This window comes from Mirounga angustirostris, unplaced genomic scaffold, assembly GCF_029215605.1.
Source record: "Mirounga angustirostris isolate CCGP_5_RB_7025 unplaced genomic scaffold, mMirAng1.0.hap1 SCAF_14, whole genome shotgun sequence".
In the NCBI taxonomy this organism is placed as follows: Eukaryota; Metazoa; Chordata; class Mammalia; order Carnivora; family Phocidae; genus Mirounga; species Mirounga angustirostris.
In genome coordinates, this window is record NW_026991722.1 from 14,037,714 (window position 1) to 14,064,487 (window position 26,774).

Below are 26,774 nucleotides of genomic sequence, written 5' to 3' on the forward strand. Positions count from 1 at the left end.
ATTTGTGTAAAAATTTTTTGTATAGATATATGTTTTCATTTCTCTTGGGTAGATACCCAGGGATGGAATAAGTGGGTCATATATAACTCTATGTTTAATTTCTTGCAGACTGCCACACTGTTTTCTAAAGCAGCTTTGCCATTTTATATTCCTATGCTCTGTGGTAAATGGATTAGATTGGGTCTAATAGAAACTAGGTTAAATAGTATGTTTGTACTTAGGAGATAAAACTTTATTTTGGCACTTGATTTCTCAGTGAATTAATGGTTTAGAATGACTTAACTTCAAAAATCACTACAGAAGGAATATACTTTTTTCTTACATGAATATTAGGAATCTTAAGTTATAGAGAAAGGGAATGTGCATTCTTTCCTCATCAGGTGATTAGTGTGAATTTTTAGTAGCTGACTAGTAGAACCAGGAACATATTTTTAAACTTTACTAGCTTATTAAAGGAAATTTCATCATAAAAAATATCTTAGAACCCTTTGGTAATATATCTTAAAATCATTAAATCAAGACATGGTCTCTCATCATTTGTTTTGATGACTGTTTAATGAAATTTCTGAATTTATATGTAGAAAAATAGGGGAATGAGGTATCTCTGAAGGTGATTTTAATAGTAACTCACTATAGTATTTTAACATTTGGGATTAGTGACAGTAGGAACATCACAGCTACAATTTTAAGTATTTTGCAAGCAACTGCCATTATAGAAAGAAGAAAGGGTTAGGTTGCCTAACAGACTATCAATTGCCTTAATTACTCCCTGGAGCAGGACTGTCACTAGTTGTAGTCATGCTGACAGCTGTTATCATTGTGCCTTTTACTTGATCTTCCCTTCCTTGGCCTTTTGATGTTTTGAAACAATTGTCTGCAAATGAGCATTTTGAAAGTTTAATAAATCATCACAGAAAACACTAATATTTATTTTAAAGCTATTCCTTTAAAATTCTAGTTTTAAAAATATATAGCTGTGCCTGTTTAAGTGCCCTTTTTATTCATAGTTGGCTTAAAATAGATTTTCCCAATACTTTCATTTGACATTATGCCTTGATCTCTCTTAATAATGAAACTATTATTTATTTTTAATCTTAACATCAGCTCTTGTATCTCTGTTTCAGAATGGAAATTAGAGAACTGGAAAAGGCAAGATATCCATCAGGTATTCAGTTCAATTTAATCACTTTCAAATTTATCTCCTATAAGAAGTTTAGACCAAAAAAAAAAAATGTGAAAAACAATACTAAAAATAATGATGATAAAGGATTTTTCAAAACATTTCAATTACCAAGGGAAATCCTTCTAGTGCAAATATTTTAACTCAACTAATCTTTCTTCTGGCAAAATAAAAAAAGCTTCAAGTAAAACTGAAAGAAGACTCCCTCCAAATAACATTGGCTAATTAAAGAATTAGAAATCTGCATGCCTGTTCAATTTCTGTGATTTCTTGTCATGGTTGCTTTGCTTAGTTGCTTTAAGCACAGAGCTAATAAATAATAAAACCCTATTATGGATTTTTCCCCTGTAGTATGAGTTACCATTTCTTTTTTATTAACACATATTTTATCTTTAATTCTAGCCAGGATGCTTACAAATGCAATGGAAAAAAGATGACAAAATATAGATTACTTAGCTAGAAACCTTAGATTACAGGAAAATGCATGGCCAACTTAATCAAGTTAGACTGGTAACATTATGTATGAATAGGAAGCATGGAATTTTCATTGTTGAAGATATGCTATGTAAACAGCCATCTTCACTATTTGTAAAAGGCATGGCATTATTGGTATATGGCCTTCAAGGTGGTAGGACTATTTTACCTTCTCCAGGTCACCTCACAAGCCGGTATTTCTTATTGTAGTGGATAAACCAAGGTCCAGGAGCTCATTTTCAGGCCTGTGATTGCAGAAGCCTGTTCTCTGTCAGCATATTAAGAATGGTCTTTTCTCTCAGGATGGCTGCATATCACCCAAATAAATGAAAATATATAAAATTAGAATAGCAACTTAATTAATTTTGCAATAAAAATCACTGTCAGAGGAATAGGGAATATATTGAAGATCATAAAACATGTTTTACTTAGGGGTGCCTGAGTGGCTCAGTCGTTAAGCGTGTGCCTTCAGCTCAGGTCATGATCTCAGGGTCCTGGGATCGAGCCCCACATCAGGCTCCCTGCTCCACGGGAAGCCTGCTTCTCCCTCTAGCACTCCCTCTGCTTGTGTTCCCTCTTTTGTTGTGTCTCTCTCTGTCAAATAAATAAATAAAATCTTAAAAAAAAAAAATGTTTTACTTATAGCCAGACTGGATTATAGTTTAAAACTAAATATCGATTCAGCTATTGCTCTCTGAATGCTCCTACTTCAAATCTACATTAGATGAGAATTTCTTTATTCATTCCTTCCACCAACATTGTTATGTGTCTACAGTATGTTTGAACATTGTGTAGACATTAGCATTAAACATGTATAAGGGATATAATGATGAGTCAAAGCAGACAAAATGCCTGCCCTGGGAAGCTTACAGTGTGGGGGTGAGAACAGAGTAACCAAATTATTATACAAATAAATGTAAAATTACAGCTGTGCTAAGTACTACAAAAGAGGACTGTGAAGCCAGGAGAGCGTAGAGTGGATGTATCTGGTAGACGGTATGGTCAACAAAGTCTTCCCAAGACATTGAGGATTGAGCTGAGACTGAAGAAGAAGTAGGAGTTACGAGGCACATGATCCTCCCTCTCCCTTTCCAGGCAGAGGCAGCATTATGTACACAGAGCTCTGGGAAGAGGATAATGGTATATGAAAGGGTCACAGCACAGAGCAACTGAGACTGTAGTATGATGTCTGGGTAGGTGCTAGACCCTGAAGGGCCTTTTGGGCCTGTGGACTTAATCCTGAAGCTTGGGGAAGCCCTTGAAGTATTTGAAGCATGGAGAGTGATATAATCTGTCTTTTGGTGAAAGGACTTCTCTGGCTGCAGCATTAGAGGAGGCCAACAGGGGACTGGGGAAAAGGGAGAAGGCAATTAAAGGCCATTGGAGTTTTCCAATTTTCTCTGGGATGCTACTTCATAAAGAGAGTCCAGATGGTAAAGAGTGAGAAGCGTTGAGAGCCTGGGACCAAGCTCCAACTTTAAATGGGGAAGTAGAGATGGTATCTGGAAAAGAGCCACAGTGAAACTGAAGACACTCAGTGGAGTGCGGTGTTACAGAAGCTGAGAAGGGAGTGGGCTGCACAGTGCTGCTGAGAGGCCAATTAAAATAACCACAACAGCATTTGTAGCTACCATTTATTGCACGATTATTATGTGCCAGGTACTTCATAAATTTAATCTCATTTAATTATGCTATAACTCTGTTAAGGGAGAGTTTTTAAAATAAATAAATGATAAGGAAATAAGTAAATAAATGATAAGGAAACCAAGGCATTGGGGGAGGTTAAGTAACCTGCCCAAGGTCTGAGAGATTGCAGGCAAGGATTTGGAACTGGGTATTCTGACATCTAAGCACTTTACTGCCTGAAAAATGATAAGGACTAATATAAAAACAGTCAGATGTCGAAAAACAGAGGATGTTAGCTCTCCAAGGGAGAGTGGTCAATGGGATGGTGAAGGGTCAAAAAGGAACTTGGAGCGGGCTGAGGAGTGGTGGGGAGCTGGGGAAATGGAAGTGGGGGCAGAAACAACTCTCTAGGAAACTAGGGGGGTTATATCTTTCCTGGACTTCACTGGCTGGCCAAACCTTCTGGTATATACTTCTTTAGTTAATGAATACATTTCTCCAGTTAGAGCCCTCTATTGCTATTTACTTTCTATCTAGTTAAGGCATCCTTTTCATAATACTGAAAAACTTTTATATAAAGTAGTCAAGTTCTTAGCCACCAGGGTAGGTAACCTTTTTGGGGCTCTTTCAAATTTATTTTTTTATACATTAATGCAGCTGTAACAAATGATATTTTTAGAGTCGATATCTATTGTATATTAAATGTTTCAAGGTAATGGAATATAATGAACATCATGATTATAGTCCAAAATATAGTTGCATTAAATTATTTAATATTTTTATTGATGTCTGTAGACTTATTAGAATTGAACTTTTCTGCTTGTAGGCTGATGTTGCACCATTGATGGCTTCTCTTATTGGAGTTCCCTTTCCCCTTAATTCAGTGGTAAGGAGTAAAATTTTCTTATCAGCTCTCAGGAAAAAAAAAAGTTAGTGTACAGTAAAATTTAGTTTTTTATGTCTTACTGAATAATCTTTGGTTACATTTAAAACTGTATTTTCCTCTCTAAGTATACGATAATGTCTCATAACTGTGTGTATTATAACCTACAACATGGAGCACTAGTCTAACAGCTTTTCTTTAAAATTTTTTATTTTTTAAAATGTGTACAGATTTATCTTTGTATTTCAGTTATAAGTGGTAAAAATATATAAATAATTTTTATTGCAAGCAGCAGAAACTTAATCCATTTAAAAGGAATTTATTAAAAAGATATTGCTGGGTTGTTGAATCAAAGGGGTGCTCAAAAACCAGACTTAGAAATGAATAGGAACTAAGAGAGCACCAGAGACTTGGAAGAAAGAACCAAACAGTTGTGCCCAGGGCACCTACACTAGGGGAGAAGAGTATTATACCTGTTGTACTTTTTATTCCTTGACTGTCAAGAGTCAAATTCCAGTGCTTACCATTTGAGTGGGCTAGCCTAGGTTAATTGTCTACCCTTTAGTAAAGGAAGGTGGGGCTCCATTAGAAACCTACTATATTATATCCAGTGGGGGAGATTTTTTTTCTGCCAAGATTTTATTTAAATTCAAGTTAGTTAACATATGGTGTAGTATTAGTTTCAGGAGTAGAATTTAGTGATGAGCCATCACTTACATACAACATCCAGTGCTCATCGAGAGTGCCCTCCTTAATGCCCATCACCCATTTAACCCAGCCCCCACCCATCCGGCAACCCTCAGTTTGTTCTCTATAGTTCTCTATAGTCAAGAGTCTCTTATGGTTTGCCTCTCTCTCTGTTTTTATCTTACTTTATTTTTCCCTTCCCTCCCCCTATGTTCATCTGTTTTGTTTCTTAAATTCCATAGTGGGGTAGATTTCTAAACATAGAATGGTAATGCTGTTAAGAATGGGAGGGAACTGGATGCTGAAAAGCCAAAATGTGTATTTTCCAACCAGCCATTCTTACTAGCTCTTCAAATCAAACTTCTAAGAAATTATGTCATCAAACTCAGAACTCTGAGAAAATGACCCTTATAGTCATAAGTATGTGTGCATGTGTATAACTGAGACAAAAGCTTCACAGAACAGTCTTTACTCTTACTGTGCCCAGTATACTCTCAATTTTCTTATTATGCCTTTTTTTTTCTTTTTAGGTATACTGGTTGGGACCCACCATAGTGATTTTTTATGTGTGCAAAGCATTTTGTTCACTGCCTAGCACACAGTAGTCTTTGAATAGATTCTAGGTTTTATTGAACCTATTTCATCTCTTTTGCTTTATTTACTTTATTATATCTACTTTGTAGAAAAAATAATAGAACGTTTTTCAGTTACGATTTTTAAAAAGATATTTTGCTTAATTATTTCAGTAATTTGTTCATCTAAGTATCTCTAGTGCTTCCTTTGTAAGTATGTTTTGTTTTATAAGAACAGCCTGAGCTATTAATACTAATAATAGTATGCTAATAATATTAATACTAATATTAAACCAGTGTTTATTATTTACAGGGTATCCTTCCTATAGATTATCTTAACAACACTGATCTCTTCAAAGCAGAGAGCATGTTTACAAATGCAATGCAGATTCTTGAACAATTCAAGGTAAAATATGATACAAAAATGGATACTACTACAACTTTAAAATCAAATATAAGTGAAAATATTTGATTTTGTGTTTTAAGAAATTATTTTCTGTAGTTTATTATCTTTAAATTTTGTATATTTGACTAGTGTCATAAAGTTTAACATTTTTGAAGTACACTTTCCATGAATCAGTTTGAGGTGTAGAATTACCTTTGAGAAGTGTCTCTAATTTTAAGACTACCACATATACTTATAAAGACTACACACCAACTCTTTATTGATTGGAATTTGCCCCCACAGAAGTAGTATTAGAGATTGCAACATTTCTTGGTTTTTCATGTACATTACCATATGTTTAAACTAAGCTAAAGAGGTGACCATTTAACTGAAACTTTGTTATTCTTAATACTATTAATGCAGCTTGACTTATTTTGCTTTCTAAGAGTAAAAGAAGTATTGTTTAGGGCGCCTGGGTGGCTCAGTTGGTTAAGCGACTGCCTTCGGCTCAGGTCATGATCCTGGAGTCCCTGGATCGAGTCCTACATCGGGCTCCCTGCTCGGCGGGGAGTCTGCTTCTCCCTCTGACCCTACCCCCTCTCATGTGCTCTCTCTCATTCTCTCTCTCTCAAATAAATAAATAAAATCTTTAAAAAAAAAAGTATTGTTTAATTACATTACAATATGTTATTTTGCAAGCTTGATATGATTCATTCTCAGCTTATTGTGATAGTATGATAATCTGAAATTTCTGTTTAAATATTTATGGAATAAAATAGTAACATAAAATTCCATTTAGTTTGAAAGTAATAAACTATCCCCAAAGAGACATTTTAATGTATATTTGTATTTCAAAATGAAACTGATTTTTTTTTTCTCATTTATAATATAGTAAAATATTTTCCTGTCTCGTTCCAGGTGAAAATGACTCAGAAAAAAGAAGCTACTTTACCGTTTTTTTTTACACCATTTAAGTAAGTCTCATGTTTTTATTAACTTGTAGGAAGGAATTTTTTAATGAGTTTGAGGACTGACAGGGTAGATTACTTAGAAACTTTGTCTTTTTTGTTTATAGTAGTGTAAACTCCAAAACAAAAGCCTCTTCTATTGTTTTTGTAAATAATGGGCCAGTTGCCAGATGCTTTTGAATGGTTGATAAAGGAGATAAAGGGGCACAGAGAGATGTGGGAGACATTAAGGAGATCATTGAACAGGGCCTGCCTGGGAAGGTGTAGGGACTCTTGGCTTGGTTGATCGGGAAGTGGTGGTACCATTATGGCTTGTAGAAAGAAAGAAGAGATAGTTTGAGGGTCAAGGATGAATGTTTCTGAGTTTAGCTTACATCTGAAGGTACCAATTAATTAGTTAGAATTAGTTGGAAGTTAGCTAGAAATAAAATTAGTGTAAAAATTAGGGACTTGGATCTCAATATAGAGATGGGAGTTGGTTGTGTAGATTTGGAGGCATCAGCATAAGAGAAGATGGTGGTGTTAACTGTTGGACGTGTAGGAGGCTCTAGGAGAACTTAGAAAGTGACAAGAAAAGGCCCATGATACAATTCTGGGAGACCTTGACAACTATTGGGTGGGTAAGGAGGAGAGCAGACTTTGGTGGGCAGTAGGATTTTGCTTTCCTAGATCTGTTTTCCTTGAATCAGGAGAGGGGAGATATGAGTCACAACCCTGGCTCCGCACTTCTGATGTGGGCTGGTTTATTCAGCCCCCTTTATTCCTCCTCCTCAAGGGTCATTTTCAATTAGCAAGGATTCACATTTACTTAGAAAGGATTTTGGTCTTTACCAAAATACATAGAAACTCTTTGAAATATGGGTGTTAGGGATGCATTTGAATGACTTCATTGGAATTATTTTTGACAACTTCTGTAGCGCTAGTGTGGTATTCATAAACTTAGAAAGGCTTAAATATTGCATTAGCCTCTAAATAATGTGATTACATCCCTGACTTTGTGTGTGTGTATTTGTGTGAACAGAAGATCAAAAACCAAGAAAAATTAGGGTTTTGCAACTTATGATCATATGAAATTAATTACCCTAAATATTATATAATATACATTAAAGGTAGAATTACCTTTGAAGTGTGTCCCTAATTGTAAGATTATCACATGTGCTTATAAAGCCAAGTCTTCACTGATTGGAACTTGCCCCATATTATCTCATATACATAACTTATGCATCTGTTTATAGTATAGTGGTACAGTCAGAGCATAATAAAATAAATAAATGAGTAAGAAATATATTATCAATTCCTGGTATGAAGAAAATACACAGGACATTGAAAGCGAGACTGTGGGTTACTTTAGACCAGCCACTCTAAAAGGACTGGTCAGGGAAGAGGTACTCTTCTGCAAAGGGCTCAGGTGCACACTGCCTTCCTTCTTCCACTTACCTGCTGGCTGACCATGAACTTACTGTGCTTTGATGCTCAACATCTGCCTGCAGAGCCACTGCCAGCCTCATGTCATCTGGGGGCCCTGCAGCATGCTTGACTCCTCCCCAGTGGCTCACCCACTCCGGGGCAAAGCTACCAGCCCTGCCTGCAGACTTGTCTGGCTGAAAAATCACCATTTGTCAAAAGCCTGCAATATGACCAAAAAGTGCCTAAGGTTAAATGAAGAATTGACTCCTGAGGAAATAATTTAAGGAACAGAAAAGAACCTAAAAATGTTAAAATTCTCAGAAATATCTGAGAAGCTGTGGTATCCATAAAACAAAAAGCACATACTTTACAAAATGAGAAAGAGTACAAGATGCATATTTTAAAAAAGAGAAATGCAACTATAAATTTATAGAATAATACATTGTACAAGAATAGTTCAACTGGGAGACAAATCCTCCAAATTAGAATAGCCACATGAAATGAATTTTAATATATGCATTGAATAAGAAGCTGGAGGAAACACAATGGCACACATGGATGGTGTACATTTCTTCATCCCCTGAAACAAGGGCAAGTGGAAACTTCAGGGAAAGGAAAACATTTCCAACCGTACAAGAAAGCATGCTTCAAACATGAAGCAACCTAATATAATATGTAAGGTGATTTCGAACAGCTGCTGGGAGTATGAGAAAGAGAATTCATTTAACAGTGGCACATAGATCAAAGCTTCAATGAAACTGACAAGAATCTAATCATAGCATAAAACTTAGCTACTAAGTATTTAAATAATCATAAAAAGTAAATACTGGTTTTCAGCTTTTAGAGTCAAACCTCAGACAAAGCAAGGAAGACTTAATTGTGATTACAGACTAGAATGTAAATGTTCCCCATCTTGACAGTGTACAAGGTTACAGGTTGGAAGGCAGAGGAGGAAAGAAATATAAGTGGAATAGTAGTGGTGCTATTGTCCTCATAAAATAGAATGTGGAAATTCTGGATATAGTTGAGAAAGTAAGACAGAGGTGTAGGTATTACCTTATTAAAGTGACCAATGTAGGGGCACCTGGCTTGCTTAGTTGGTAGAGCATGTGACTCTTGATCTAGGGGTTGTGAATTCGAGCCCCACGTTGGAGGTAGAGGTTACTTAAAGTGACCAGGGGCACCTGGGTGGCTCAGTCAGTTAAGTGTCTGCCTTTGCTCAGGTCCTGGTCTTAGGGTCCTGGGATTGAGCCCCACATTGGGCTCCCTGCTCAGCGGGGAGCCTGCTTCTCCCTCTCTGTCTGCCTGTCACTCCCCCTGCTTGTACTCTCTCTCTCTTTGTCAAATAAATAAATAAAATCTTTTAAAAAATAAAGTGACCAATGTAGCCAACAGAAGAGGTAAAAATAATATAACCGTATTGAGTGGGGAGGAGACAGCAGAAACAGGCAGGGTCAGTGAGGAGTCCCCAGAAAATGTCTCCGGTCATCCAGTCAAGAAATAGTAGTAAAAGCATATTATTAAGAAACATGGAGGTAACTACCAGAATAACTGAAAATAGACAGGTGTAAAAATATTTGTCTCTGGGTTGGGGAACTGAGAGATGAGACGGGTGGGACAGGGGTTTGTTGGCTGTCATTATGCTCTCTGTACTGTTTCTGATTTTTTAAAATTATGTGCATATAGTACTTTGGTAAAGCACATATTTTTAAAAAGAACAAAAATATATAGGTATTTTAATCACTGGCACAAATGATCAAATGAGATCATAAAAATAATGGGCATCAATAAAGAAATGTATTCTTCCATATAAATATTAGAATTAGTGTCTTGAGTTATTGAAAAATTCTTTGGTTATTATACTATATTTAGGAAGTAATTTGGTGAGGATTGACAGTATTACTATACAACATTTACTTACTTATATTCTCCGTTACGTCCTTACGTAAACTTTTATAGTTTTCCCTATAATATACATTTTTCATTATTTTATTCCTGGATATTTTATTTCTGTTATGATTAGTATCTTTTTTTATTACATATGTTCAGTATACCAGGAAAAAACAGTTATTGCCATTTACCATCTGAGTACAAGGGACTCTCTATTTTTCTCTAATCCAATGAATTTCCTCAGGTTTACACCATCCGTTTTCTTCCATTCACCTTTATATATACACTTAATGTTAGCATTATCCACTTAGAAACTATATCAAGTAAATGTTGGCATATAAACATCATAATAGATGAAAGAATACTTGTCACAGATCCTTTTTGCAAAACAGTTAAAGTTTTTGTTACAAACAATTGTCCAGTGAAGCCATTCCCTCTTGAATAAGTAACATAATTCCTTTTTCTTCTTAGAAATATATGATTCACTCATCAGTTCTTAAGTTTGAGAAAATTTATCTAGGATATTGACATCTGAAGTCATAGTCTTGAGATTTAACTTAACATGATCAATTTCACCAGCATCACTAGATTTTAGTTTAATGATATCTCTCTACCATTCTTCCATTGTCTTATTTAGTCTTGTCTAGCATGAATAATTTATGAATAATGTAATAATTCCTGGGGTGATGAAATAGCAAATGTTTCAAGATGTGAGAAAAATTAATTGCTAAGATCCTTTAACATATCTTTACACTTGTAAAAGAGTCCAGTGGATCCATATGGTAATTGCATATCCTATATTATCCTGTTCTTTAAAAATTAAGTAGATTTTATCTTTTATATCTTAAAGACCTCTAAGAAAGAATAAAAGTCATGAAATACCTGACAAGTAGAACTTAAGAAAACCTTGTGCTATGCCAAGGGGTGACCAGCAGGTGGCGCTACATGACTAGGAGAAGCATAAAAGTTTTGCCTTTGTGGAAGTACCTTAAAAAGGAGGAGATACACTTTGTATTTGAAAACTGTGTACTTTAGAGGACAAAGTAAGGTCAGAATAACTTTAAAGGAAAAAAAATTACATGAAATGACAACAAGAAAGGTCTCTTAAGGAGTATTTCAGAAGAAAATGAAAGTGGGAAGGAAATACTGTACCTTGCCAATAGAAGCAAAAGTAGCTATTCTCTTTTACTTAAAAGTCACTATGTAAACTCAGGGCAGTTAAATTTTAACAAAATATTTTAATATATTTTCTACCAAAATGGCAAAAGCTACTTTGGTTCTTTTTAATATATTTGTTTCTTTTAGCTGATATGGATTAAAGTTCCTCCCTTAGACCAAATTTAAATACTGATTTCAATGTGAATCTTTCTACCACTTCACCCATCTGACTTACTAATTATTTACTAGAAATGCAGTTTTCTTCTTCAAAATTGAAATTCTTGTTTTAAAAAGAAAGTAACTTTTGGGGCACCTGGGTGGCTCAGTTGTTAAGCGTCTGCCTTGGGCTCAGGTCATGATCCCAGGGTCCTGGGATCGAGCCTCGCATCAGGCTCCCTGCTCTGCGGGAAGCCTGCTTCTCCGTCTTCCATTCCCCCTGCTTATGTTCCCTCTCTCGCAGTGTCTCTCTCTGTCAAATAAATAAATAAAATCTTAAAAAAATAAAATTAAAATTAAAATGTAACTTTTATATATCACATACATACATAGAAAATGTTTGTTTACTCAGTTATGACTAAAAAGATGAAAATAAGATTCTGTATCAATGGTCAGTATAAAGGAACACAGATTATTCTAGAAATAACTTATCCCTTCTCTGTCTTTATTTTCTTGAAATATTTTTCCTGTAATCTAAATAGATGTTCTAAAAAGGAATAGGCTAGATATCACTAGCTATCTCTAAAATATCGTGTATTAAGTGCAAGCAAAATATTTTTGTAATAAAAATTTGAGAAGATATGGAAGATAAAATACTTCAAAATGCAGCATTTTAAGATTTTCTCCTCCAAACACTAGTCATCCTGAATAATTGATGATAAAATTCTTAATAATCCTAAAGCATGGTTTACTTTCTTCTACAGTGTTCAAATAACTGAAAAAAGATGGAATAGTAGCAATCACAGCAAAGAAATGTGCACAATTAATACTCATCCTCTTTTTCTTTTTTTTTAATTTTTTTTAAAGATATATATATTTTTAAGATTTTATTTATTTATTTGACAGAGAGAGACAGCGAGAGAGGGAACACAAGCAGGGGGAGTGGGAGAGGGAGAAGCAGGCTTCCCGCAGAGCTGGGAGCCCGATGCGGGGCTCGATCCCAGGACCCTGGGATCATGACCTGAGCCGAAGGCAGACGCTTAACGACTGAGCCACCCAGGCGCCCCATCCTCTTTTTCTTTTTACTGAAGCATAACATGCTAGTAATAGATTCTTTTAAAATTTGATGTTTTCAATATAAAAAAATTTAGTCAATAAAGAAAAATTTTTTCATACAAATTACTATGTAGAAACATGCTGTCATCATTATCATCAAATACTACTTCCGCCAAATTCTCCCTCCCTCTCCAGAATTCTGTTTACATGTATAAATATTAGGGCTGTTCACAACAACTTGTGTATTGTTTGGGGTTTTTTTAATAGTCTTTTCCGTATTTTTCATTCTTTCTGCTCTTCAAATTCAGGCAGGACATTTGCTACTGACCTATCCTAATACACCAACTCTCTCTCCTACTTTGTCCAGTTGGCTGTCGCTGAGTTCTGAGTCTCAGTTATTACATTTTTTTTCAGTTGTAGAATTTCCATTTCAATTCATTTTCAAAATAGATTCCAGCTCTTTGGTATAGTTTTCGATCTTTCTTTTTATTATTGAATATATTAACCACAATTATTTTAAAGCATACGTGATAACACCACCAATAACCACCTCATTTGTGAGTGTGCTTCTGCTGTCTTTTTTCATTTGGTCCTGTTGTTGAGTCTGGTGGTTTTTGGATGAATGCTTATCATTGTATGTTAAAAGTTTTGGAAGGTCTGGATTATCTCATTGACCAGAGAGGTTTCGTCTTATCTTCTGACGGGCACAGAGTGGTAGCTGACTCAACACTGTGTTGCATATGTCGTCGTCTCTTACCTCTGGTTTGTGTCTGCTCTTGGAGTGTAGCCTCCCAGGGATCTCAGTGGAAAGTGTGTGTTACCCAGAGCCCTTCCATGGTGGCCCTTCTCTTCTATATCTTGAGACTGCCAAAACGTTTGTCCTCCTTTTGAGGGGCTTTCTTCGAAGCTTCTTGTCCTCTTGTCCTACACAGCTGAAGAATTCTCTGGGTGTCCGCCTCATTCCCCTTCTCACCAGGACGTGTCCTTTGCTTCTTTACCTGAGTTCTCCACATAGACTAGAAAAGGAGTTCTCACTTATAAAAGTTCCATAAGACTTCACCTCAGAGACTGTATTAAATTAGTTTAAGTAATTCCACATAGCTTTTCATTCCTGTCTTTTTTTAAAATCCAGAATGAAAATTGTATATCATCTATTTGTCTCCTCTTTTGGGTCCTCAAGTCCGGGCTGCATTGGCAGCCACAAATTTTATTTTTTTATCTCTGCAGCCTTATGGGATTGCCAAAGGCTCCATTGGATTCTCTACCTCCTGGCACCAGCTGTATGCCCAAGTTCTCAGCCTTTTGCCAACAATAAGAAGGGCAGATGCTCTTAAGAGTTACAGTTTGTAGAATGCTGGACTACTTCTCTGGTTTGCTTCTCTCTAGGATCTTAACTCTTCAATTCTTGATGGTCTCAGTGGCTCTCCAGCACCTTCAAAGTGATTTTTAATTTTATTTTGTCAGGCTTTCTAGTTGTTCCTGATGGGAGCGTTGATATATCCAAGCTTTTCCATCATAGCCAGAAACTGTGGTTAAACTTTAATGTTTTAATTATTTTCTTAAAAACAAAAAACAAAAACCTCATTAGGAAAATATGAATGAAAAAGTGATGTATATACACAATAAAAATTATACAAGCAATAATAAAATGTTACCTCTCCTGAGTTCTAGTCTTACAGTCTTTTTCCCTGGAGGCAAAGTTGCAGTTTCTCATACAACTTTCATATATATCCCTCTTCAAACATGCTGAAAAGATTGGAGAATATGGCAAAAATCTTTGTACCCACAACCAGGTTTAAGAAATGTAATGTGGTAAAAATAAGGACAAGGAAATGACAGAAAGAGAAATGAAAGGTTAAGGAACCAGAAAAGGTACATGGTGCAGTATAAGAATGGCAAAGAGGTTCAAATTATTCACTGACTTTGATTGTTGGTTTTGATTGCCTGGAGTTTTTGACAATTCTCAGGCCTGTCTAGCTCAGGGGAACAAAGAGCCATAATGGATTTGCCTTGTCTGTTGTGTGCAGATGAGCACAAGACTGCTGAGTGGTGAAACTCACACCACTAATTTGCTGTTCCATTAATTACATTGATTTAGGCAGAATTTCTTTGTTAACTAGAGTATTCCATTTCTTCAAAATGATGGATCATATGACTCTGATAAGTGGAGTTTGGGGTTGAAACTCTGAGTCAAGAAAACCAAATTTAACTAAAGCTATTTTTGAGGAGAGTTCAGATAATGAGCAGTAATACAATGAGCTTTAGGTTTCTCTCTTGTTTAATTTCTTTATTTTCTCAACTTTCACCATCCTTTTATTTTTCAATTAAGAAAAAAGAAAGAAAATATCATTGAAATGAGGAAACATTTTAAACCTAACCTTTTCTTTTGTAGGTTGCTTTCTGAATCTAAACAGCTAAACATTTTAAGAAAAGCAAGATCATATATAAAACAGAGAAAGTATGATGAAGCAGTAAGTATGCAGGCGTTATCTACATAAATAACTGGTTGTCATTTTGGGTGTGGGGAGGGCAAAGATACACAATGGAGAGCAAAGTGGGCAGGCCAGGGAGCTCTCCTAAACCATTAAAGAAGGATTGGATTTTCTAAGTAGCTGCTTTAGCCATGGACATGCTTCTGTTATGTCTGATATTATCAGGGGTACACTTTTTTAGGTTAGCATTGGAAATGAACAGTTGCCATTTTCTATGATGAGAAAGTATATTCCAATTTTCTGTAACCCTATAACCCATAACATTTTAGGACATGGCATATTTGTACATTTGACATTATCTACACACTATCAGAAGTCTAATGATTCATACTGAAGCTTCAGATCTCAGCAACTACCCCACTAGGTTTTCCATTAATTTTCTTTTTGTTAAATGGTCATAATTTTAAAGAAGGAGAGAATTCTATTTTCAGTTTCTCAAATTGCCTAAGCAAAATACCATGCATTTCTAATGCTTGTTTTTGTTATGGTTTTAAAACAGTGAGCTATTGTTTTTCTGTTTTAATGATGCTCTATAACTGATGTGGTTAATCTGCTATGAGAAAATAAAAAATGATACAGATGTGGATATCTCTGCTATTTGGGATCAGTATTAGAGAGACTTCAGTTCTTTCTTTTGTATGTCATCTGTAGGTATTTCCACAGAGTGAATCATTTTAAATCACTATACATATCGTAGTTTACATTTAAAATGCCCTTCCTTATCAAGATTCAAAATTCATTCTATTCAGGAATTTTTCTTGTACTTTGCAAGAAGATCCTTGAATAATTAAAATCTGTTCTTGATCCATCATTTACAGTTTGCACTCTAATTTTAACAATTTTCCTGCCTTTAAAACTTAGGTTTTCTGATTCTTCCCATGTGGCAAGTTACATTTTCCTTTCTCCATAGGTCTCCCTTTGCAAGGAGCTGATTCATCTTGCATTGAAAGGCTTGTCCTATTATCACACTTACGACAGATTCTTCTTGGGTATCAATGTTGTTCTTGGTTTTGTGGGATGGACATCTTACGCTTCTTTGTTGATCATCAAGTCTAATTCCATTACTAGAGGTGTCAGCAAAGAAGTTAAGGTATGTTCAGAAAAGATAATGAAGATTCAGATAATGGTGTAAAATCACTAGGACCGGGGAAGGAAATTGAATCAAATCAGCTGTAATGAGTTCATACAGTGTGCAAGTCGTACTAAGCTAACTCTTACCTTTCATTTGCTTTTGTCGTATTGAGTCTTTTTTTCTCAGTTATCTTTATTTCTCTGGTTGGGGAAAGGGTATATTAATAATAATGGCCCCGTAACTTAAGAGGGCTATAAAGATAACTTACAATTTAAATCCTCCTATGGCATTAACTGATGATTTTCTATTCCCTTTAATAATTATTTAGCATGTTATAAGCATCCTATATCTTTCTATTACAGGAGGTCAGAAAACTACTTCAAAGCAATATATTTAACTTTATCTGATATTAAAAGTTTAGGAGCTAGAAAGTGATAAAATCCTTACTCAAAATGTCCCTTTTAAAATAATGTATGTGCTTTTCTGGAACTATTCTTATCTTCTTTCAACTTTCTGAGATTCTTAATGCAAATTCTCAGAGCTTTTTGTTTATCCTCATTTTAAGAATTAGTCCCTAGTTTACTGTACTTTCAATGAAAAAAAAACCAAAAAGCTTTAATAGTACTTCATATTAATTGAGTAAATATGAAAATACATATATGGTTTTACTACATTAAAACACTTTACTCTTTTAAAATATATTGCTAATTATCATTTATTAGGGAAAATGTGCCATTTCCATTTCCTTTACTTCATTCTAATGATTATTACCGTGTCCAAATCCTCTACAAAGTAATATATCTGGATGATATATTATTAATACTAACAGTCTGCAAACATTTCTAGTAGTAACTTTTTCCAATTTTATATTTTATTTTTCTGTAATGAGGGAAGGAAGAACAGTAGTGTTTATGCCAGTTTTTTATAATGCTTTAGTGCATCTTAAATAATTTCCCTCAAGAAATTTTTTTTTTTAAAGATTTTATTTATTTATTTGAGAGAGAGAGAATGAGAGACAGAGAGCACGAGAGGGAAGAGGGCAGAGGGAGAAGCAGACCCCCCGCCGAGCAGGGAGCCCGATGCGGGATTCGATCCCGGGCCTCCAGGATCATGACCTGAGCCGAAGGCAGTCGCTTAACCAACTGAGCCACCCAGGCGCCCTCCCTCAAGAAAGTTTCATTATTTGTATGTAAAATTGACGAGGACAGGAATAATTTTTGACATGGTAGCAAAAGAAACAGAACCAACCGTGTTTTAGCAATGGCATTCTGCTTGGTATTTGGAATTTGTCATTTTAAAGTGCTAACAATGCTGGAAGTAGGCATTATAATTTTGTTTTACAAAAGAGGAAATCAAAGCTGTTTAAGTATTTTGCAAAAGGCCACTGAGTTAGGATGTGGAGGAATTGAGATTTGAATCCAGAACAGTCTTGGGCCAAACACTGCCTTTTCATGTTTATCTTGATATTCAGGTTGTTGAGAAAAGTTATGAAGTCTTTAGATCGATGAATCCACACGATTTCATGGCTGATAGTTCTCCTGTATTCATTCATCTGATAATGCAGTGAATGTTTAATTGAGTGTACAGTATAATGCTAGCTACTGCCTAGGCTGTCCAAAAAAAATAGAAAATCCAGATTCTGCCCTCAAGGAGACTGGAAGTAAGGAAAGTAGGTAAGAGATGTACACACATAATCACCTTATCAGATGTAGGTCACTATACTACACGACATTGCAAAAGACAGCTTTGACATTGAACAACTTTAATATACATTGTGATACAAAGACTGTCCTATTTTAAATAGAGGGGAACTTACTTCAGCAAGGGTGATGATAACAGGAAAAGTAAGTCTTGGTGGAAGTTTAACAACGATAGGGAGAAGATGAGAATTGAAGCAAATTGAATGATATAAACAGAGGCAGAGTTGGGAAAATGTATGAGTATGCTGGGATAATGAGTAGTATTTATTGAGCCCCACTATGCCAGGACTATCCTGGGTGCTTTACATGTGTTATTCAATTAAGCTTAACACTACTCTAACTTTGGTAGTTGAGATTCTCATAAATAGAGATGGGGGAATTTAGGCTCAGAGAGACATGTTTTCTTCAAGGACACACTGGTATGAAATAACTAATATTTTCTGATGCTTAAATTCAGGCTCTTTCTACACCATACTGCTTTCAAAATAAAGTTCAATTTGCACAGAATGTGGAAGGTTTGTTCAAGGGACTAATAAAAGATTATACCAACAGTGTAGATTAGGCTGAAATAATCAAAGGCCTCAAATGGTGGACTATAGATTTTAAACTATTACTGAAGTGTTGGTGCATTCGTTAGAGTTCAAACAGAGTGAAAGAACGAGTGGGATATATATATTAGGAGATTTTGTGTAAGGAATTGGCTTATGTGATTGTGGGGGCTAGGTGGCAAGTCCTAAATCCAGGGGTCAGGCCCTCGAGAGGACCACACTGGAGCTGGCTGGCGGGAGCGGAAGCCACACTCAGGAGTTGCACTTTCTTCTGCCGGGAAGCCACCATTGTGCTCTTAAAGATTTTCCACGGATTGAAGCAGGCCCACCCCAATTACATAGGATAATCTCCCTTACTTAAAGTCAGCTGATTACGGACTTTAATCACATCTACAAGATATGTTCACAGCAACACCTAGGTCAGTGTTTGAAGAACTGGGGATGGTAACCTAGCCAAGTTGACACACAAAACTGACTGTTACAGTTGAGGTTATCAAAAATACTTTGAACCCTTTGGTTCTGTTTGCAAAAACATTCTGATTCCTCTTCGGTGAGAGTTTATAACCTAGTGAAGTGACGCAATCTGAACAGTTCTGAAGGAAGAATAAAATGCCAATGGTCCATAGCCTTAACTGAAGGGAGGCATGGAGAGCAGTTAGGAGGTCAGAGGAAGCTCAGCTGTGCATGTATTAGAATGAGATGCTTGCAGTTGGGCTGTAGGGAGGCTTCACAGGGGAGGCTGTTGCCAAAGTGAAGTCTTTTTGGTTTTTTTTAAGATTTTATTTATTTGAGAGAGCGTGCACGCACTAGCAGGGGGGTGGGGCAGCAAAGGGAGAGGGAGAGAGAAGCAGACTTCCCGTTGAGCCGGGAGACCTGTGCGGGACTCGATCCCAGGACCCTGATATCATGACCTGAGCTAAAGGTAGACGCTTAACCGACTGAGCCACCCAGGCGCCCACAAAGTGAAGGCTTAAAGGGTGAATAGCGCAATAGAAAAAAGGAAGGCAATGCACAGAGTGAGCAGCCTGTGCCAGATGAGGAGAGAGGTAGCATGGCTTCTCGCAAGAGCTGCGAGCCACTGATACGGCCAGACTATAGAGGGCCTGCAGGGGAGGGAGCGATGGGCTTACAACAAATATTATCCTCATTGCCAGATGAGGAAACAGAGCTTTAGACAAGCTAAATGGGTTAGTCAAATTGACAAGCAACTAGAAGGACAGCACTGGAATTAAATTTAGGTCTGACTCCAAAACTTAAGTCCCTTCTACATGACACCCAAATTATACAGGTCAGTTCTAATTTATCACCATTACAGGCAGTGAATATCTTCTTTTCTTGAAATGTAATTTGCTAGGGCTCCTCTTAATTGTGTTCTGCATGTAACTTCTACATACTCTTCTCCTCTGCTTTTTTGCCAGTTCAGATGTTACTTGCTTTAAAACTAAATATCCTTATTTTGCCACATGCTTTCCTTTATTTTCTTATTACCTAATAAAAATCCCAAAATATTAACCCCTTAAACCAAGTCTCAGGATTTCCATCTCGACCTGTATGGTTTGAACTCCTTGAAGGCCAGCACCTAGTACGGAGCACAGCATAGAGTGTGCAACTTAATCCGTGCTTGTTGGATGAAGGAGTGACCGTAAGGCACCAGCATGGCTCGTTATCATCAGGTGTTTTTGGAGGGGCCAGGAGGTGGTGGGGAGTCAACTTATGATAAAGTAGAAAATGCCCCCGACTCTTATTATTTAAAAGCCGCTCAATCTTCTATTTCAGCTGAACTGGATTCTTCATGATTTCCTTTCCTACAGGTGGATGCCGTTGGTAGTGTCTATTTTAAGTATCAAAGGATTAGATTATTACACCATATTATACTGACTCCAGAAAATCCCTGGAATTTTTTACTCTTTTCAACTTCTTTTGTTACTATTTTACTAGTCTCAAAATGATGTGAAACCAGTCTCACCTCTTAATATGTGTCTTGGTCACCTTCAGCTTATAGACTCCAGCTATCCACATTTATTTGAGATTTGTGCCTTGCTGTGGGACCTCCCTTGCTGTCTCACACATCTCCATTCCCAGTGCTGTTCACTTACAGTTTTCTGTAGTGCCTGCTGCGACTAATGCAAACAAGTAGGAGAGGAGAGAGTAAAAATGATGGTAATAACAGCAGCTGTTGTTTACTAGGCATTAATGACATTCCAGGCATTTTGTTAAGCTCTACATAATCTAATTTAAACATTACCAACCTTGATAAGTAGATATGGATTATTATTCTCATTTTATAAATGGGATGAAATTAAGTCTCACTACAGTTTTGTACTTTGCTCATGGTTGTATATAGATCAAGTGAATGAGCCAGAATTTGAGTTCTGCTCTGTGTAGTTCTAAACTCTTAATCACATTGCTGTGTTTTACCTTCCTTTTTACAACTATGTCCTAGTTTATCCTTGTTTCTTACTTCCTTTCTGGTGACATTTTATGCCTGTAAAGAGTAATTATAAAGAGGAAAAAAAATCTCTTATCTCCCTCCCCTGCAATTCCTCTACTCCAGTAATTCTTAATTCTTACCTTATTTAGCTTTGGCTAGCAAAGCAAGGGGAAAACAGAGACAAAACAAGGGACAGATGAAAGAGAATGCCAAATTGCTCCTCCATTCCTGGGTTTTTCTTCCGGTGCTGTTCTTAGCATCACAGCTTTCCATAGGTGTGTTCTTTTTCCAATTACTGGAATGTCTGTACCTGAAGCTTGCTTCATTACTCCTGGCCCAGAGCACCCACGGGCCTGCCCAGCCCATGGAGGCCATCACTCGTGGCTTACATTGAGGAACTCCTTTCTCGTTTGGCAGGCGGTTGGGAAGAGAAGATATGACCGAATGAACACACTGTGGTTGGGCAATGGAGAGAGGAGCGTGGGCAGCATGTCAAGTTGGAGTTTGAATAGATAGAAGCATTGCTCCAAATGAAGATTAAGTCCCACAGTTTATTGTGCATTAAATGGGCTTTTGTGAGCTGGTCAGGGAGCTCAATCAACATTTATAAGATTGTTACTAAGGAGAAATATGTTCAGAGTTCCAAACAAGTTAATTGCAGACAAACTTGAGGAACATAGTCACTTTTAAATTGAGAATTGCCTAATTGCAACAATGCCAGGATACCCAACCTTTTCCTCTGTACTGATACTTCTCCAATGACGGCATTTTTTTAAAATGTAGTTCTTCAGTTAATCAGGTAGTTGTGTGGAACCATTGAAAGAAAGTAGTAATATGTCCCTCCACTTTGTAAAATCTCTTTTAAAAACCTATCAGTTAGCATGAATTTAGAAGTGTTTCAATGTTCTGTTTGATTTTCAGAAACCAAGCCACCTCCTGCCATGTTGTTTTATAGCTGTCAGTGTTTTAGTAGCATTTTTCCTTCTGATTCAAGACTGTCCCTGGACTTACTACGTATATTGTTTGTTGCCAATGCCAATATGGTATGCTGTGCTAAGAGAGTAAGTAACACACCTTGCTGTCTTATTTTACACTTCATTGACAGTTTAATTTGTATTTAAAGTGCATTAGATTTCTGTAGCATAAATCATAAAAGATATTTATAATACCCTTCAATCTCTGAGCCCTCCCACTTCATTTATAGCAGCACAGATTGTTGCATATAAACGTCCTTTTTATTTTGCCTTTCTCTTTTGACTTCACCTTTTTTGCCTTGAGGTAGTATTGACCTTGTTCCCTTCTTTGTGTATGTATCCTTTATAAATAAGAAAAATCTGGACTACAAATAGAATAATTAATGTTGATGGTACTATGCCAGGAGTAATGTATATTTTGAATTTGTCTCATCATCTGAGATTCCAGTGTATCTTCATGTTTCATAAGGAAATGTACCATGTTTTCTTTCCCCACACATTTTTGCCCTTCCTTTCGTAGCTATCATGTAAACCTAGATAAATGGAACTTTGTAATTAAATCCAGGCTAGTAATGTGTACACACAGAGGTGGATATTATTCACATGTACCATGGTTTCTTCCTTTAACTGCCTCCTCACAAGCTGGAAGTAAAATGGATTCTTACCATTGTAGAAAACATCAGAGGTAGAGCTCTTAGGCGAGTTTAAAGCACTTTAAAATAAAACCACTCAAATATTGGGCTGGTTCACGTTCATAGGCAGCGAGGGTCATGTTGCACATCTTGTTGACCTCTATATTTGCACCAGTAATCTAGAATTTAAACTTAGTCTTGGGCATCCAAGCATCCTCTGAGCAAACCAGACCCCAAAAGCAGGGAATTAGAGCCCAGACTTAAGGGTATTTTCAAGGTTGGCCTGAAAATTTCCAGGGTTGGCCAGCATGTTTGTCATGATGTGATGTGTATTTTTATTCTAATTTTTGTTAACTCCAGCTTTGACCACAATGTTTAAAAACATTATTTTAAAATACTAACATTAAAATATCAAAATAAAAATTAATATTAAAATGTTTAAAATATTAACATTTAAAAGTATAAGACAAAAAGACACAAACAAAATGACATAGTGTTGCTTCTCCATTTGAAAGGAATTCCCATTGCTGGATATATGTACTCTGGCTTAAAAATTTTTAGAATGAACGTTTTATCAACGTTTTAGCCTTACAGAAAATTCTATTCTACTACAGAACCTCTCCTGAATTATTAAGTGTCCTAATTATGAAGATGATGTATATATTTAAACTTTAAGAGGAAATGTGATTTTGAATGTACGTTATGTTCTATCTTTATCTTTTTGATAGATTATTTAGAAAAAACATAAAAATTCACTTTTCTTATAAAATATTCTAAATGATTTACAGAATCATCTCTTGTTTCCTTGTGCTTATTCACTGTTGAGAACAAAAGAAGCATTCTCCTTTGGACTGGTGTTATCTTTGCTTTCCTACATGGCACCTTAGTAGTTTTGATAACATTATGTGGCCATTTTTTTCAGTCAGAAAAAGATCATAAACCAAATGATACTGACCTTTTCTAATTACCTACTTAATCACTACAAATGCTAAAAAAAATTTTTCCAGTGATGAAATGTAAAAGGTACTCAAGTATGTAATACAGTTTTAATGGTTATGGATTCACATTTAATTACAATGAGTGTACAGTTAGCAACATCTTAAATTGGGTTTGGAGAAGGTTATTTAGTTCAGTGAAAAAGTGCAATTAGGAGTTTCTCTACCTAGATTAGGAAAACCTACGCTTACTTTATTAAGACAGTTGAGATTTCAATATGATTGATCTTGGTGAATTTAAAATTTTTTCCAGCTTTTATCCATTTGGGTTCATTGTATTTTATTTCTGATCCTGTATGTGTAATTGTATGTACTCATGTTTAAGCTAAGATCAAACATTTATTTATCATTAATGTTTATTTTTAAAACAAACTTTTGTGATCATTATCAAATTCAGAAATTACACTTTTTCCTAAAATACTTCTTTCTAGCTTTCAAAAAAATGATTTAGGTAAGTGAAGCCATTGAAAGAAATCTGTTAGAAATTATATTAGTTTTTGAATAACCTATGAGTTGAAAAGTCCCTGATTTCTAGGTTTGCGCAGTTTTTATTTTTTACCATATATTACCTAAATTTTTTGTTCAATATATAGTATAAATAATCTTTTTATAAATAATCTTGTCAAACAGGTTTCAAGTCATTCAAGACTTTGTCTTATCACTGTTGACCTTTCCTCCAAGTCAGTTGGTTGGATATCTGTTCGTCTTTACCCTGGGCATTGAAGTATTAGTGAGTAATTTACCACATTCCAGTATTTTCAGATCTCTTTCATACATATGTAATTCCTCTTAAATGACCTCATTTTTCATTTCTTCTTTGGAATGCATTGCTAGGTTCTCAGTTTCTTCTACCGCTACATGCTCACAGCTGGACTTATTGCATTTGCGTGTTGGCCATTTATCACTCAGCTATGGACTCGAGCAAAGGTACAAGTACTTGTTTTGACATCGGACAGATTAGTAGCTACTTGGTTTTGATATGTGTTTAACTCAGGGAATTGTTCATTTTTAAAGAAAAGGGTAGAATGTGTCCTTACATAAAGAGCCTGGTCCTTTTGACGGGAGGACTGAGGTTACCTTCAAGTGATTCACATAGACTTTCATATCAAAATAAATTGGTCATGCAGTGACTGAAATATGCCGAGGCAGAACTGGTCTATCCTTCTCTAAATCACTTCCTAGATTCTGCTGGCCTCAAATGTCTAAAGGATGGTATTGTCCAGAACAAGGCCGTGGCTTGGGAAGCAGTGCTCTCAACTCAAGTCAGAGGAGTCACCTTTCTCCTAGCCTTGAGAATTGGCTCAGGTTTCCACTGTGGTACTTTTTGATGGAGGTACCAGGAGGATAGAAATATCTTCTTTCCAGCCTCTGAGAACTTAGAAGATTCTCCAGTTAATGGGGTTATTGATAATTTTTTGTCTTAATCTAATTGCAAAAGTATTTTTACTTCCTTCCCTCCTGAGCTCAATCACTTGATTATGATTGCAGGCCAGCTTTCTTATAGATGTCATCAGTATATGGTGTAACATAAATTGATTAAAGCCCTTGCTGTGAAATATGACCCAGGTTTAAATCCTGGCTGTTTCACTTACTGGTCATAGACCTGGTACCACTGATACTTTAACATCTCTGAGCTCCATTTCCTCATCTGAAATATTGTGAGTAATATAACCTGCCTCATGAGGTTATTGTGAGACTTTAATCAGATAATGCTCATATTATACCTAATACAGTACCTATTACATGACAGATCCGCCACCAAGAGGAACTGTATTACAATTTAAACAGCTCTAAGGCTTTGCATGTGGTCTTCACACTCGTGCAGTCTGTGAAACACTAAAGACAGTTTTCTTAACCGTACTTGTCTAAAGATAACTTTTTTATTTATTTTAGAGCATCTCACTGAGTTGGATTTTCTTCTCTTTGCTCCTGGCAGTGTTCCCACTGATGCCTGTTGTAGGACGAAAGCCAGATATCTTTCTAGTGTATGAACAATATTTTAACTTACTTTCTTTTCAATGTAATTGTTTTTCTCAATCAGCACTGTGAAATATGAACCTAATCTTGGTCATGAGTTTCAAAATTAGTGAATAAACTAAAAGTTAAAATACTAATATCAAACAATTAGTCATAAATATTGGCTCAGGCTCTGGGGAGCATTAAAGCTCCTTGGTGATGCTTCTGAGCCTTCAAAAAAAATGAAATTGGGCCAAACATTGATAACTTAAAATGCCAAAAAAAAAAAAAGTCTAGACTCTTTTGTATATTGAGGAATCAGTAAAAGGGTTCATATGAAAAAATGTTCTGTTTGCCAAAAATGAAAATATCTAAAACCCATTGCTGTAATCTTTGCCTTTGAGCATTTCCACACTTTAACTGTCTTAGAATAATGAAATTCTCTCCTAATCTGCATGTAATGATCTCTAGGGGAGAAAGCTCTGTACCTTGACAACTTTACCATATCTAATCACTTACACTGTTACAAAATTCTGTATACCTTACCTAATTCTCCATGCTGCTGTCACATTTATTTCTTCTCAGTATATCCCAAATAAATCTGTAAAATAATTGATTACCTTTGCTTTTGACTTTACTTTTAAATTATTCTCAAGAAATCCACTGGCTGTGTGTGTGTGCGTGTGTGTGTGCGTGTGTGTGTGTGCTTGGCAACTAAATTGATCTGTATTTTGTGTAACATTTCCTCTCATTTTCTAATCATGCAATCATCTTTGTTACTTTGTTTTGAACTCTGTATAAGCAACTTTTTTTTAGCGTTTTAACTAATATTGATGAGGGTATATCTTTTTTAGCTGAAAGAATATTAACTAAACGATATTTTTTAAAGTATGTGTTAATTTTTGAGTTTCTGTTATTTATCAGTGAACACATTTTATCTCATTCTGTGAAGTACTAGTAGGGAATAAGTCAGGAATTATTCCAGAAAGTCAGTTTATTAGCAGAGCCCAAAATAATTGTATTGAATTCTTATTTTTTTTTAAGATTTTGTTTATTTTTTGACAGAGAGAGACACAGTGAGAGAGGGAACACAAGCAGGAAGAGTGGGAGAGGGAGAAGCAGGCTTCCCGCAGAGCAGGGAGCTGGATTTGGGACTCAATCCCAGGACCCAGGATCATGACCTGAGCCGAAGGCAGACGCTTAACGACTGAGCCACCCAGGGCCCAATTGTATTGAATTCTAAGACCATACTTCTAAGACATAATTTATTAGTGTTATTAAGTAAAAACATTTTGTATCTGTCATAAACTATAGTAGTAGGTAAGAAGATGAATTTATTGCTTGTTTCATTTTTCTATGAGCTCTCCTGTTGTCTTTACAAAGCCCCTTTCCCCACTTTGGTCAATCTCTGCCTTTCTGTCCTGCTCAAGCAGTGTTGACATAGTTGAGCAGAATTTATACACTAAAAGGAGAAGAGATTATATAAATAGTCTCCATAGAACTTTGCCACTTGCATATTTTACTAAAGATGA

The 26,774-nt window shown here is 35.9% G+C and overlaps 1 protein-coding gene across 10 annotated transcripts in view; it reads left to right on the forward strand.

The window, feature by feature from the left end:
* PIGN (phosphatidylinositol glycan anchor biosynthesis class N) overlaps positions 1-26,774 on the forward strand; it is a 110,075-nt gene that overhangs the window by 33,425 nt on the left and 49,876 nt on the right. For 9 of the 10 annotated variants that reach the window (XM_064578779.1, XM_054510275.2, XM_045886608.3 and 6 more), the window contains 10 exons: positions 1,125-1,165; positions 4,107-4,166; positions 5,736-5,828; positions 6,726-6,781; positions 14,835-14,913; positions 15,845-16,024; positions 21,607-21,746; positions 23,917-24,016; positions 24,121-24,213; positions 25,180-25,271. In XM_064578779.1, the coding sequence (XP_064434849.1) occupies positions 1,125-1,165; positions 4,107-4,166; positions 5,736-5,828; positions 6,726-6,781; positions 14,835-14,913; positions 15,845-16,024; positions 21,607-21,746; positions 23,917-24,016; positions 24,121-24,213; positions 25,180-25,271 (934 nt within the window). The remainder of the gene's footprint in view (positions 1-1,124; positions 1,166-4,106; positions 4,167-5,735; positions 5,829-6,725; positions 6,782-14,834; positions 14,914-15,844; positions 16,025-21,606; positions 21,747-23,916; positions 24,017-24,120; positions 24,214-25,179; positions 25,272-26,774) is intronic. The other variant, XM_045886609.3, reaches the window with a different exon arrangement.